This window comes from Agelaius tricolor, unplaced genomic scaffold (assembly GCF_023055355.1).
Source record: "Agelaius tricolor isolate 1412-34295 unplaced genomic scaffold, bAgeTri1.0.p SCAF_1, whole genome shotgun sequence".
NCBI lineage: Eukaryota > Metazoa > Chordata > Aves > Passeriformes > Icteridae > Agelaius > Agelaius tricolor.
In genome coordinates this window covers 88,923,525-88,937,701 of record NW_027269261.1, presented here as the reverse complement: position 1 = coordinate 88,937,701, position 14,177 = coordinate 88,923,525, and the positions used below count along the sequence as shown (strand labels likewise).

At 39.5% G+C, this 14,177-nt stretch overlaps 1 protein-coding gene across 6 annotated transcripts in view; it reads left to right on the top strand.

The window, feature by feature from the left end:
• GCLC (glutamate-cysteine ligase catalytic subunit) overlaps positions 1 to 14,177 on the top strand; it is a 37,114-nt gene that overhangs the window by 13,400 nt on the left and 9,537 nt on the right. For 2 of the 6 annotated variants that reach the window (XM_071442620.1, XM_071442656.1), the window contains exons 2-10: positions 867 to 979; positions 1,754 to 1,936; positions 4,448 to 4,588; positions 5,326 to 5,384; positions 5,476 to 5,612; positions 11,277 to 11,351; positions 12,230 to 12,346; positions 13,169 to 13,307; positions 13,846 to 13,958. In XM_071442620.1, the coding sequence (XP_071298721.1) occupies positions 867 to 979; positions 1,754 to 1,936; positions 4,448 to 4,588; positions 5,326 to 5,384; positions 5,476 to 5,612; positions 11,277 to 11,351; positions 12,230 to 12,346; positions 13,169 to 13,307; positions 13,846 to 13,958 (1,077 nt within the window). The remainder of the gene's footprint in view (positions 1 to 866; positions 980 to 1,753; positions 1,937 to 4,447; positions 4,589 to 5,325; positions 5,385 to 5,475; positions 5,613 to 11,276; positions 11,352 to 12,229; positions 12,347 to 13,168; positions 13,308 to 13,845; positions 13,959 to 14,177) is intronic. The other 4 variants (XM_071442630.1, XM_071442639.1, XM_071442648.1 and 1 more) reach the window with 4 other exon arrangements.

The window sequence follows — 14,177 nt, the reverse complement described above, 5'->3', positions numbered from 1 at the left end:
AGATCAGGAAGCTTGAGATGGGGTGTTCCAGGTTTGGCTGCTTTCAGATAATGTCTATTAGGGAAACATATTCTCTAGTGCTGGGATGCAGCAGTGCTGTCACAAGTGGCTTATTGCATCTCGCGTGGGTTGCAGCTTGGAGCAGGGACGGGGGAGAGCTCTGGGGGCAAGGTACACTGCTGGGCAGGAGGAGAAGAAAATGTGGCAGCAAAGCTGAATCAAGCAGGGGTGAAAACCACTGTGCTGTGCCAAGAGCTGGAGTGTCATAATGACAGGACTGATGTTGTCACCAGCAGCTGTGGGCTTTCTGTGGTGCAAATGGGACACAGTGCTAGTCTTTAATAGCTCCAACAAATGATGTGTGTAAGTGGATGTCTTGTAGAATAACTTTGGAGTTTTTTGCTTGTTTGGGTTTTTTTTTTTGTCAGCAGCAGAGACTGTAACTGATGGGATGACAGTGAAATGTTTGTGGGTTGTATATAGCTTGCATGGAGTTTTAATTCCTTCTAGAAATAATTCTGAATATTCTGAAATAATTCTGAATAATTCTAGAATTTAATTCTGTCTAGAAATAATGTGGAGGCAAGTACAAATTCAGGATGTTTTTGGTGAAGTGTCTCCAGTTAGAAATGGAAGGAAAGAAATTTCAAGGAATTTCAAGTCTTTATTCAAGATGAAATAAGCCTGCAGCCATCTTTGCCAGTACTGCTTACTGCATTTGTAGTTAGTAATGTTTTTGAACCTTCGTTAAGTTCAGTGTGAGATATCTTTTTATTTCACTTGATGCTTAAAATTGCATGCCAATCTTTTTGTGCCTGAAAAAAACCTTACTTTTAATTGTTTGTTTTGATTTTATTATTTACAAGGTGGAATATATGTTGGTAAAATTTGACCATGAAAATAAGAAAGTGCGTTTGTTACTCTGTGGTGAAGAAGTTCTTCAAACACTGCAAGACAAGGGGGAGAAGGTAAACCCCAAGTGAGTAGCTGTTTCCAGATTTTTTTTTTAACCCTCCTGTTATGATGCTGTGCAAAATTTTGTTAACCTGGCTTCACATGCAAGTCTGCTTTTGGTGAAACTGTAAACCACAGATACTGATATTTTCAGATAAATCTGGGGATCAAGAAGTGAAAGCTTTTGAGCACACTTGCAGGCAGTCCATGCATTTTTGCTTTGAAATTATTATGCTTTGAGATAACAGATAATGTAATGGTGAACCCACGGAAGTTGCAGTTTGGGTGCTTGTTTTGTCTTGCTCTGATTTTGTGTCTGTGTGCATGCAGTAATCCATGTCCCATAAAGTACATGTGCATGTGTACTTGCTCCTGTATCTCTTGGCTAGAGGAGCAAGTGAGGGCTGTATAGGGGAAGGCTGTTGTCTGTAGGACCACTCTCCCATTTTTGAAAGAACTAGAAGTGTAGATGTAAGAATGGCAGGGAAGTTTTTCCCTATCCTCTCCTGTGGAAAAGCAGCAGTGATCTGTATTTTCTGGTTCTGGTTAAAACCCCAAGAAACAAAGCTTGAGACAGATGCTAAGGGTGACTGCAATTTGGTGTAGGCAAATCCTGGTTATTGTACTACACAGCAACACTATTACTGCCAAACTGCACCTTGCTTTCTTTTCACCACTTCCAACGTATTGGAAGATACGTTGTGTTCCTCTGTCAAATACTAGGAGATTTTTCTTGCAAGTGGTATTAATTTCTGAAATTCTCACAAATAATTCATCAGTGGCTCTTCTTTCATTACAGTCACCCAACACTCTGGAGACCAGAATATGGAAGTTACATGATTGAAGGAACACCTGGACAGCCATATGGGGGAACCATGTCTGAATTCAACACTGTGCAAGACAACATGAGGAAAAGACGGCAAGAGGCTGCTTCTGTACTCAAAGAAAATGAGGCTGTTTGTACAGTGACATCATTTCCAAGGTGACATGGTTGTTGAAGTGTAATGCCATGTTCCCTGTTCTCCTTATACACTTTTTCTCCTTATTGCATATAGCTAAACTGTTCAATGAATACAGAAAAACATTATTTGATTAAAGTATTTTGGCTTTTATGTTCCAGTCATGTTTCCTAAAATTTTTATTGCAATGAGACAAGCAAATAAGCATCTTTTAAATTTTTAGGTTGCTTCTAACCTGTGATGATTTTGTATTAGGAGAGAATACAGAATATTTGTAACATAAAGTGTTACCTCTAAGTAAAGAGTAGTCTACCACCTTGAGTTGATAGAGAAAATTATATAGAAAAGGTTTCTCTTTACCTGTTTTACAAACTGTGTTCTTTATGAGTAGCAGTTTTGCAAAACATGGCCAACATGATCAATTTTTAATACTATTTTTTCACTAAAGTACATGCAAGTGTCTGGTAGTTTAGGGCACCTGGACTTAGTACTTCTATTATACAATACTCTACTTACTGAATCTAGAAAGGAAAGCATCTCCCCTGGGTTAATAATACCCTTACAAAGGATAGATTTCATCCTTTTTATTGTTGTAAAGAGTTCTTGAAGAAATTAAGTTTAGAATGAACTTCATTATCTAGGAGAAACTGTATTTTGTGACATTCTATTGAAATACAATTCTAGGCAGAGATTTATTACATTTGTTCTAACTAGCCTGCTCAGTGAAGTGAATGAAGATAGTTATGCTTATAATGGTATAAAAGTTGCTCTGCAGTAGGAGAGAAGCAGCTGGCCTTACTGACTAGTTTCTTGTGTAATACAGAATGCAATAGCCCAAAATTCTTGCTGAGAGGAGGAACAATACAAAATATGCCTTTGCAGCAGTGGTGCCAAAATATCTGCATGATGCCCCACAAATGCTGTTTTAAGAACATTCTTTGACAAAATTTACTTTCACTTTATTAGAGTTATACTAGATGTAATAAAAGTTTATTTAAATTCCAGTGGCTAAGTAGTTATCAGTAGTTGCAGGTTCCCCTGCAACCTTACAGGTACATTATGTCATCTAATAAATTTTGGACCCAGTCATGCGGGGAATACAGGGAGAGGAGTTGTTAATCCCTTTGTAGATACAGATAAATACTTTTTACATCACTGTAGGAGCAGTACTTTGGACTTCAGTGAAAGCCAGTAAGTAATAAAATGTAGTTTGTTTATGACTTAGGGGTCATTCCAAATATACTTTCATCCCTCAGAGATTGCTCTCCCTAGGCTAGCCTAATTTAGTTTATTATTTCTGCCTTTTGCTGTCTTCCCATTCAAGTCCTTGTTGGTTTGACTGCTGTATTTCTGAGGTTTCATAGGGTTGAAGTTTTTTGCCACATTGTCTCTACAGTAACATGTATGTATGCCTGTGTGCATCTGGGCATGTGCACATGTATATATTAAAATCTGTGCAATTGAAAAGACAAAAAAACTTGTTAGAGTGCTGACAGAAGAAAGGTAAAGAAGTAAGCTTATTCAAATCAAAATAATTCAGTTAAAAGTGAACTGTTTGAAAATGCTTAAATATTAAAAAATTATAGCGTAGATACTAAATAGGTGTCCCTAGTTCCTAAATTTGTGAGCTGCCACTGCTGGGCCAGAAAGTTGTTTTCTTTCTTGGGGACTGGAGGGATGCAGTTTACAGTGTAGCACTTAGGTCGGTGATGAAACTGGCTTTACAAGTTGTAGGACAACTTACTGAAACCAGGAAGAAGAAACAATATTGAACATAAATAATAATCTCAGAAGTGTGTTTCCTGATATTTTGAATAGTTTGTCATTTTATCAGCTAACTTTTTTAAACTATCCAAATACTAGAGCCTTTCAGCACAATCTTTGCCCTTTTTACTGTTCAACATGGAGAAACTAATCTGCTGTTTTACCTCAGCCTTGTCAGATGTTCTTTTGAGAGCTTATTCTTGTTTCAGGTGACTCTGAAACTTAAAATGGAGTTTCCCAAAGGGGAGGGGTGTATTCTGATTAGCTTGCATATCTATCAGCATTTTAGACTTAATAGCTGCAATTTTTCTTTGCTTTATGACTTTCGTCTCTTAGGGGTTTTCAGCATTCTAGAAGTGTTATAAGACTTAGGACATGTGTACCACTTGAAACTACCTCTAATTCTTACAGAGTTGGTTAAGCATCTCTTTTAGAAGGGTAGATGGTTATGAGTAGGGCTGGATAATTGCCTTTGGCAGTCAACCTGTGTCCTCAAGATAAACTTTGAAGCACGGAATGCAGCTACATGTCAGTATTAATAACAAGCACTAACACACTAAAATGTGTGTGTACACCACATAGTACTGAAGTTTCCTGCTTCAACAACTGAAAATGTCCTTGTTTGCTGTCTAATGATAGACTAGCGGGGTTTCTTTTAAAAAAAAGGCTGTGTTAACTACTGTGGAAGGTGGTTGTTGGCTGGCTGTCTACTAGAATCCTAATCTCTGATTATCTGACCATTCTAAAATCACAGTCTGTTTTCATTACAGCTTGGATCTCATTGTTGTGTTACATAGGTTAGGCTGTCCTGGGTTTACACTGCCAGATTATATGCCAACACCAGTAGAAGGAGGAGCTTCAAAATCGCTCTTTTTTCCAGATGAAGCCATCAATAAACATCCTAGATTTAGGTAAGAACATTTGGAAAATTTGAGAAATCAAATATTTTGTCTCTACCTAAATATCATAAACATATCTGCAAATTCTTTACATTACTTGAATAGAGAACACTGTAGCTGGTTGCTGCAGATATCAGAAGGACTTGGATAGAAGTGGTTCTGATGACATGTAGTTTCTTTTCAAAGTGTCTTAAGAAAATTAGTTGTTAAGTTAGAGGAACTTTATATAATAGTTCACACTGTTATGGGGCAAAAAGTGTTGATTTTGCTACTGCAAAATTGTTTCCAGTTTGAAGTCCTGTGCCTAAATGCTTCCATCATGGTTAATCCAGCTCTCCCTAAGGTATGTCACACTGACATCTCTGAACCAGTGGCTTGCCCTAGTTACTGTGAAATGTACTTCTCACTGTAAAGTGAAACTTTGGCCAATGAAAATAATTTTTTTAAAACTGAGCATACCTTTTAACTTGGCCTTGTCTTCTTCAGGTCTGTAGCCTTTTACTGTTTTTTTAAGTATACTACTGTGAAGTCCATCAAAATAAGACTGACTTTACTGAAGAAAAATTCAGTGTTGTATCTTTTACAGTCTATCTTAAAACTAGGAAAAGAAGCATCCTGAAGGAGAGTGCTCAAAATAAATAGAAATTTGACATTCTGAAACCCTAAAAATTGTTTAGAAAGTAGGTGCCAAAATATTTCCATAAAGAGAAAATTTCATATCATTCAAAAAACTTCTTCTTTTGTTGTAGTACACTGACCAGAAACATTCGACACCGAAGAGGAGAGAAGGTTGTGATAAATGTACCAAGTGAGTAAATTCAGTCTTAGCTTTGTTCTTTTTCAAAGTGATTGTTTAGTCTCATGCTCTGAGTTACTGAGTGCCTGTATTTTCCACACAGTATTTAAAGATAAGAACACGCCATCACCTTTCATTGAAACATTTCCTAATGATGATGGAGAAGCAGCAAAGGCAGCTAAGCCAGACTACATATATATGGATGCTATGGGTTTTGGAATGGGAAACTGCTGCCTCCAGGTAAAGTGCATCTGCTTTCAAGATGTTACTACACATTGTCTTCTCTCGACACTTCCCTTTTTAAGATTTGTCCTATGTCTACTTTCACTTTCTTCAACTGATGCATTGTACATCAGTCTGGCAAAAAGGGAGATAAAAGAACAAGTGGTATGTCTAGTATTCTAGTCTTAAAATCCAAAAATGTTGGGGTTTTGTAGCCAGGTTTTGCTAGCAGAGGGGCTGCAGGGGTGGCTGCTGTGAGAAGGTGCTTCTCCCATGAGAAGGAAGCTTTTCCCATGTCCAACAGAGCCAATGCCAGCTGGTCCAAGACAGACCCACCATTGGCCAAGGCTGAGCCCACCAGTGACAGTGGTAGCACCTCTGATGTACATACAGCATGAAGGAGGGGAAAAACTGTGCAATGACACTGTAGGTGAAGATAGGAATGAGAATATGTAGGAGGAACAGCTCTGCAGGCACCAAGGTGAAGAAGCAGGAAGAGGAGGTGTTCAAGGGGACAGAGCTGAGATTCCCCTGGAGCCTGCAGTGAAGATCATGGTAAGGCAGGAGGTTGGTGTTGGAGCAGAGATCCACCTGCAGGCCCTGGAGGACCCCACACCAAAACAGGTGGATGCATGAGGAGGCAGGACCTGTCACCCCATGGAGTACCTGTGCTGGAGCACTCAGTTCCTGAAAGACTGAACCCTGTGGAAGGAACTCATGCTTGAGCAGTTAATTAAGTGTAGCCCATGAGAAGGGCTGTTGTGCTTTAAATAAGCAGACAGACAGCAAATAAGTACCATGCCATTGCTCCCTCCATACACACATATACCCCCTTGGCCCTGGTGGGATGAGGGGCAAATCAGAAAAATAGACTTGTGGGTTGAGATAAAACCAGCTTAATAATTGAAATAAAATAAAAAATAATGACAATGGTGATGAAAATAACAGGGGAGGGAATAAAACTTGAGAAGAAAGTGGTGCTCAGCAGAACAGTTGCTCACAACCTGCTGACAAATGCTCAGCCTGTCCCCAAGCAGCAATTGGCCCCTCCCTGCCAGCTCCCCCAGTTTATGTATTGAGCATGATGCTATATGGTATGGGATGGGATATCCCTTTGGCCAGTTCAGGTCCTAGCTGTGCTTCTTCTTGGCTTCTTGTGCAGCTGCTCACTGGCAGAGCATGGGAAACTGAGAAGTCCTTAAGTTAGAATAAGTCCTCCTCAGCAAGAACTAAAACATCAATGTGTTATCAACATTATTCCCATACTGAATCTAAAACACAGAACTGTACCCAGCCACTAGGAACAAAAGTAATTATCCCAGCTGATGCAAGGACAAAGACTCATGTTGGAGCAGTGAACATGTTCATTGGAGGACTGTCCCAGGGAAAGGACCCCACACTGAAGCAAGAGTGTGAGGGGAAAGCAGGAGAGACAATGTGGGGCAAACTGACCAGAGCCCTCATTCCTCGTTCTCTGCACTGCTGGGAGGGGAGGAAGTAGAGAATTTGGGAGTGAAGTGAATTTTAAGATTTACTTTATATTTCTGATTGTTCTACTCTGATTTGTCTTGTTATAAATTCAGTTAATTTCCCCAAGTTAGGCCTGTTTTTCCTGTGACAGTAAATGGTGAGTGATCTCCACCAAACCAAGTTGGGTCAGTGTTGATCTGCTCAAGGGTAGGAAGGCTCTGCAGAGGGACCTGGACAGGGTGGATCAATGGGACAAGGCCAGTTGTAGGTGGTTCAGTAAGAGAAAGTGCTGGGTCCTGCACTTTGGCCACCACAAGTCCATGCAGAGCTGCAAGCTGGGGACAGAGTGGCTGGAAAGCTGCCTGATGGAAGAGGACCTGGGGGTGCTGGTTGACATCCAGCTAGCTGATCATGAGTCAGTGTGTGCCCAGGTGGCCAGGAAGGCTCATACATCCTGGCCTGTATCAGCAAGAGTGTGGCCAGCAGGAGCAGGGCAGGGATTGTCCCCCTGTACTCAGCACTGCTGGGGCCACACCTCCAGGGCTGGGTCCAGTTCTGGGCCCCTCACTGTGAGCAAGACATTGAGGGGCTGGAGTGAGTCCAGGGAAGGGCAGTGGAGCTGGTGGAGGGTCTGGAGCACAAGGGCTGTGAGGAGCAGCTGAGGGAGCTGGGGGTGTTTAGCCTGGAGAAAAGGAGGCTCAGGGGAGACCTTACCACTGTCTACAAGTGCCAGAAAGGAGACTGTAGCCAGGTTGGGGTCAGCCTTTTCTCTCAAGCAACCAGCAACAGCACAAGAGGAAATGGCTTCAAGCTGTACCTAGGGAGGTTCAAGTTGGATATCAGGAAGAAATTCTTCACAGAGGGGTGATTAGATATTGGAATGGGCTGCCCAGGGAGGTGGTGGAGTCACTGTACCTGGAGGTGTTTAAGGAAATACTGGATGTGCACTCAGTGCCATGGTCTAGTTGGCCAGGTGGTGTTCAGTCATAGGCTGGACTCAGGGATCTCAGAGGTCTTTTCCAATCTAATTTATTCTGTGTTCTCTCCCTGGCATTACTTTGATCCTTAACCTTCTGTTAGGCTTTCTCTTCCCTGTCCAGCAAAAGAGGGGAGTGATTAAATGGCTTTGGTAGATATCTGGCATCCAGCCAGGGTCAGTCCAATACACCAGGTTTATTCACTTGCTCTATGGGGTTTTTTTCTGTTAATATTCAAACATAACTGGTTGACATGCTAAGAGAGTTTCTTGAACTGGTCAAGCTTCATTTGATCAAGCACCTGCTCCTGAAACTCCAGCACTTTTTGAGTGTGAAAGGTCATCCTCTACTCTGCTCATCTTTTAGGCATGACCAAAGGACACTGTGGAGATGGAAACTGAGCTATCTTGTAGGAATGGGAGAGGTTTTTTAGTTACTCATTTGGGTGTTTTCCTTCTTCTGCACCCTTAGAACAGCAAAAGCAGGGAGTGGCAAGAGGTTGTGGGAATATTTTTTAAAATAAGTAGCTTTCTGCTTTGTATAATTTTATTTCATTTACAAACATCATGAACTCCTATATAAAGTTTCTCATTCTTAAATGTTTTTAGCTATCTGCAAAGGAGTTGTCTTCTCACTGCTTGTACCACAAATCTACCAAATCCATGTTCTCTGACTGTGTGCTGGAAGATGTTTTTGATTCTGTTTTCTCTCATTTGAACATGCCCACTTCTTATGTTTTTTAGTAATTTGCCTGAGATATTCCTGTCTTACAGTATCTTCCCTTTAAGTCTAGGTGCTGAATATTGAGTGCTTTAATCCTTTTCCTTTTCTGTTTGCTTTAAATGTTTCTCTGATGCTGGGCACTAACACCTTAGGTAACCACGGTGTATTTGACTCTTGATAAAATGTGCCGGTTGCCACCACAGGCTTGGAAGCAGAGCTAGGAAGAGGCTGGTGTTAACTCTATAGGATTAAAGAAAATTCTCTAGGCTCTTCTTGTTTCATAGCAAGGACAGAAAACCTTATAAAAAGCACTCCCTTTGAGAAACTACAAAAGCTGTACAAATAAAAGTCCTTGAGAGGTGCTACATATGGTTTCTTGTCACTAGGGCAAATTAGGGTGAATCTGATGAGATAGTAAAGTGTACATAATACTGTGTGGTTTTACAAGGTGTTAGTTTGCCATGGTTTGTTTTATACCATCTCTCTTATTTAAGACTAATAAAAGAAATCCAGCCTTATTCAGTCATTGTATGAACTTTAAAAACATTATTAAAGAAGTACTATTTTACTATTGCATACTGCTACATTTTATTATTACATTCTGATAATAAGTGGCCAGATTCAAATTTGGTGGTCCTGTTATCATCAAAGGGGGAATGAAAAGGCTGGCAGCTGCTTCTGTATCAACTGATAATTCCTGATAACTGACTGACTAGAAGAAAGCATGTATTGCCCACCTATTTTTGTAAGGTAGTTTGTAGTATATATACTTCCTTTCATGTTTGGGGGGTGGTCTGTTGGTTTGGGTTTTGTTCCTTTTTTTTTGTAGTGCACACCAAGCTACAACTTGGTTTGATGCATTTCCAGAGGTAAAAATAATGTCCTGATGAGCTTGGGCATGCACTGGCAGTGCATGTAGCCCTTCTGGAAAAGACAGCCATGCCTTTTCCTCCCTAATGGGACAACTGGCCTAGAAACCATGTTGAATCTCAGATTTAATGTGGTTTGAAATAAGCAAAAAAGGAAAGGGGAGGCAAATATCATTGTCTGGGGAAAGAGTGTAGGTGTCCTGTCAACCCACCCCCCCTTCAAGGCTGGCTCCCTGGTGCTGAATGGCCAAAATTAATGATGAGAAATCATGCTTAGCTGCTTTTCTGCAAGATAATACTTAATCTTGTCTTTTAACCACCTGCGTTTTTGTTTGTTTGCTTGGTTTTTTTCTGAAAAAAAAAAAAAACAAGCCACTTGGAGGATAGACACAGAAGGAATATTTTCTCCACAGCACAGCTGTTTTCTAATTTGGGATATTTTAATGAATGTTGGATGAAGATTTAAAAAGACAAACACAAACAAATCCCGTATTTCCCCTATACCACCATCATCAACATCCCCCAAAAAATGCGTCACTGAGGCACCAGTGAACTCAGGAGTTTTGGAGGGATTTGTTGGTTGGGTTATTTTTTAGTCTTACTTGAGATGCAGTTTGGTTTAGTGGCAAGCTGAGAAGAAAATTCATGTTTTGTGTGTCACTCTAATTACTATCCTTGGAAGAGGAAAGCCTATGTACAACTGGAATTCTTCAGGATAGCAAGCAGAGATGTTGATTTAGAGCTGAAGCCTCTTGTATAATGTTATAATAGTGGTACAGGTGTACATTCCCATCTGCTTTCTTCTGATCTGTGAATACATAAACTGCTAAGACCAAGGGAGTTTTGAGACTGATCACTCTGTTCATTTTTTAAATTCATAAAGTGTTGGTTTACAAAGTTTAGCAGGTAAGGTCTGCTACTAGAAATGTGTCTTTTGTTTGATGTGCTCTGAGTAAATTTCACAAAAATATTACAAAGGAGTTACCTATTCCAGTGGCCTGTCTGTGGTAGGGCTTCCAGAGCATTAATGCCTTCTGCAAATAATATTTCTTTTCTGTTTTTTTGCTGGGTTCTAGCCTCTAATACAGAAAAAGCTGTACTTTTTTTTTTTTTTTAATGAAGGTACTTTTTTATGAAAGTTACATTAGACACAGAGATACTCTTTTTTCCCCCCACAGTTTTTCAGGATCCAAAGGCATCTTGAAATGTTGTTTAAAACAGGATTAGCGTTACATAAAACAAACGTTAAATCTACAATAGAGTCTGACTGTTGTCCTAAGTAAGTAGGTTCCTGGCTTACTTCCTGAAGGTGCATTAGTCACCCATGTGTATTCTAGATGTTAACTCATTTTCTTTGATTCTGGCAAGTGTTTGTATATTCAGCCTCACCATAGAAGCATTATGGTCTGAAATCTTTTAATGAACATGGAAATGGCTCAGAAAGAAGCTTGTAATATGAACACTACTGATAGGTGGGGCAGAAATGTGTCCAAGACTTAGGGGGAAAACCCACACAAAACCAAACAAAAAACCCTAAAATTTTTAGTATATGAATTTTGTTATATACTTGATTTTAAATCTAGGAAGACTGTGCTTGTTGTATGATGATAGAAATTTGATAGCAACTGTACATCTTCCAACAGGTAACATTTCAGGCTTGCAGCATTTCTGAAGCAAGGTATCTCTATGATCAGCTAGCTACAATTTGTCCCATTGTGGTAAGTGATGGACATCTGTCAGATGAACTCTTCCTTAATAGCAGAAATAACTATATATTAAAAAAATAATACTGATACTGCAAGCTCACAAATTGGGTACTCTGGGAGAAGACTAGGTTGCCATGTGAATCATGTTAACTATTTAATGTGCAAATGACACCACAAAACAGATAATATCTGTTCCTTCTTGGCCCTTGTGTCTGTTTCTTCCCCTCTCACTCCCACATGCGTGAGACTCTTGTTAAATAGTTTTAGAAATAGATTTGGGCAGATTTCATGAAAGCAAGGCAAGCTTGGTCTTAAAACAATTTTTAATTTTTCAACTGGTGTTGAAAACCCTCTGGTGCTACAGAGGATTTCAGCTTAAGTTGTTTAAATCTGTCCCTTTTATAAGCATGTTGTCATAAACAACTGTTTATAACAGGAGTTATGAAACTAAAGTATTTATCTGATCTGAATGATGAGAAGATCCTACCTCGAGTGAGGTATGTTCCAGCTGTGTTACTAAGGTGCTTGGCCAAACAAAGATAAACAAAATAAAATGATTGCCAGGTGAACTTTGGAAGTGAGCAAGCAGAATACTTGATGATTTGTCTCAAAAGTGCTTCTGCCAGTGTCATTTTTGCATTCCTTGAATGCTGATCTGTAGAGGTGAAACCTTTGGAGAGTGTCAGAAGCCACTTCAGGAATGCCAACCCTTGACCCAGGCGTTTTTCGGAGGCAGCAGTTGAGATATTTCTGGTTATTCAGGCTTTGGCTGGATGTCAAACTGCAATATATATACTTCAGCTCCTTCTGGATCCCTTTCCTGTGGAGTTGTATTTTGCTTCTGGTTCCTTGGCCTGTCCTTTGTTTTGATGCCAGCTGTTCCATTTTAGATGGCGCTGAGTGCTGCGTCTCCATTCTACAGAGGCTACGTGTCTGACATTGACTGTCGCTGGGGAGTGATCTCTGCCTCCGTGGATGACCGGACGCGCGAGGAGCGAGGGCTGGAGGTAAGCCACGCTGCCTCCAAGGCGTCCGGGGTTTTTTGGGCAAAACAGTTCAATCTTCCTTACCAGATTCTGCTTGTGCTCATCAGAAACCCTAGTGAGGAAGTGTGATGGTCTTTGTGGTAAATACAGGAGAGATGGCATAAACACTTGGCCTTGGTTGGTCAGTTTGTGTTAACAAATACATATTTCTAATTAGGTATGGAATCCCAGTCTTCCACAGCTGGCTGAAAAGGGCCTCAGTGAGGAAACTTTCTAATTTATGCTTGAGCCCAAAAGGCAAAAATTGCACTAGATTAAATAGTGGGTGCTGCTGAGTAGTATAAACTAGAACTAAATCAAGAGAGCCAGGTATCAGAACTTGTAGAGTTTCTCTAAGCAGGAATTTCCGTTCAATGCACTTACAAAATTACACAAAAGAAATAATTTTTTTAATTTACTTGAAATATTTCTTGAACTACCTATTTTAAGGGCATCTCTAACAGTGTGCACATAGTGAAACTGTTGGTATGTGTTTAATGCTTTCCAGGTGCTTGGGGTAATGGCATATTACATCAGGAAAACATTTCTACATCTAGAGAATTCTAGTAAATGTGTGATGACTGATTTTTTGCTGAGATATATATGTCTGCAAACAAAATAGTCATAATTCCAGAATCACTTTATATTGAGCCTGTTTAAGACTCGTGCTTTTAATAATTTTAATTGAGGTTGTAGGGTTTTTTTAAATAGGATAGTAATTCTCAACTTAAGTGTCATTAGTGAGCTAAACTTAGGTAACATTGTTAACAAGCTGTTAAAATATTGTATTCTTAAATTATATAGCCACTGAAGAACAACCATTATAGAATCAGTAAATCCAGATATGATTCCATAGACAGTTATCTATCTGAATGTGGTGAGAAATACAATGACATTGATTTGACAATAGACAAAGATATCTACGAGCACCTAATAAAGGAAGGTAAGTGTTTGCTTCATTATGAGCAGGTTAAGAAATATGTTTGCAGTGTGTGGGGATATTTTTTGGTTTTTGTTGTTGTTTGTTACAAACATTGTGCAGCCCTCAGGAAATCATGGGTGATTTCCTACTCAGGAAGTATCTGTGCAGAGTGGTCTTGAGAGTTTTTTAAAAAGGATTCATTTGTAACAGAAACTGTCCCTAATGCATCAAACTGAGTTTCTCAAGCTGGAATTAAAGGTTTATTTTTATGGAGAGAACCGAACTGCTTTAGGAAACATGGCACAGAATGCATCAGAAAACAGGAAGAATGGCAGCCACACCAATACTCAGCTGCCATTTCCAAACAAGAACCTGTTTGGTTTGGGGGTTTTTGTTCTTTTTAATCATTTCCTTCCTTCCTGAAGTCATCACTTTAACAGGATGTGGTGGGCTGAGGTAGCACTTCAGTGTTAGATGTTTTCAGTCTTGTTGAAAAAACAAAATTCCTAGAACCTGTCTTGATATGTATGAATTGTTTGTTTGAATTTTCATTTTGTAGGTATTGACCACCTTTTGGCACAGCATATTGCACACTTGTTCATTCGAGACCCATTGACTTTGTTTGAGGAGAAAATACATCTAGATGATGCAAATGAATCCGACCATTTTGAGGTTATGTCTAATTTAGAGGAATTTAATAAATATATATATATATAATTGCTTATCTTCATAATACTGAATTGGAGGATGGCTATATTAGCTAAGAATTTTTTCATTAATTTTTCACTTCAGGTAGTTTTTTAGCATATGACTTTGCAGTTACAAGCACATTCATTTATTAATTTTATCTTTTATTTAGAAGGTGATGGCTTATACTTTAAATAAAATACG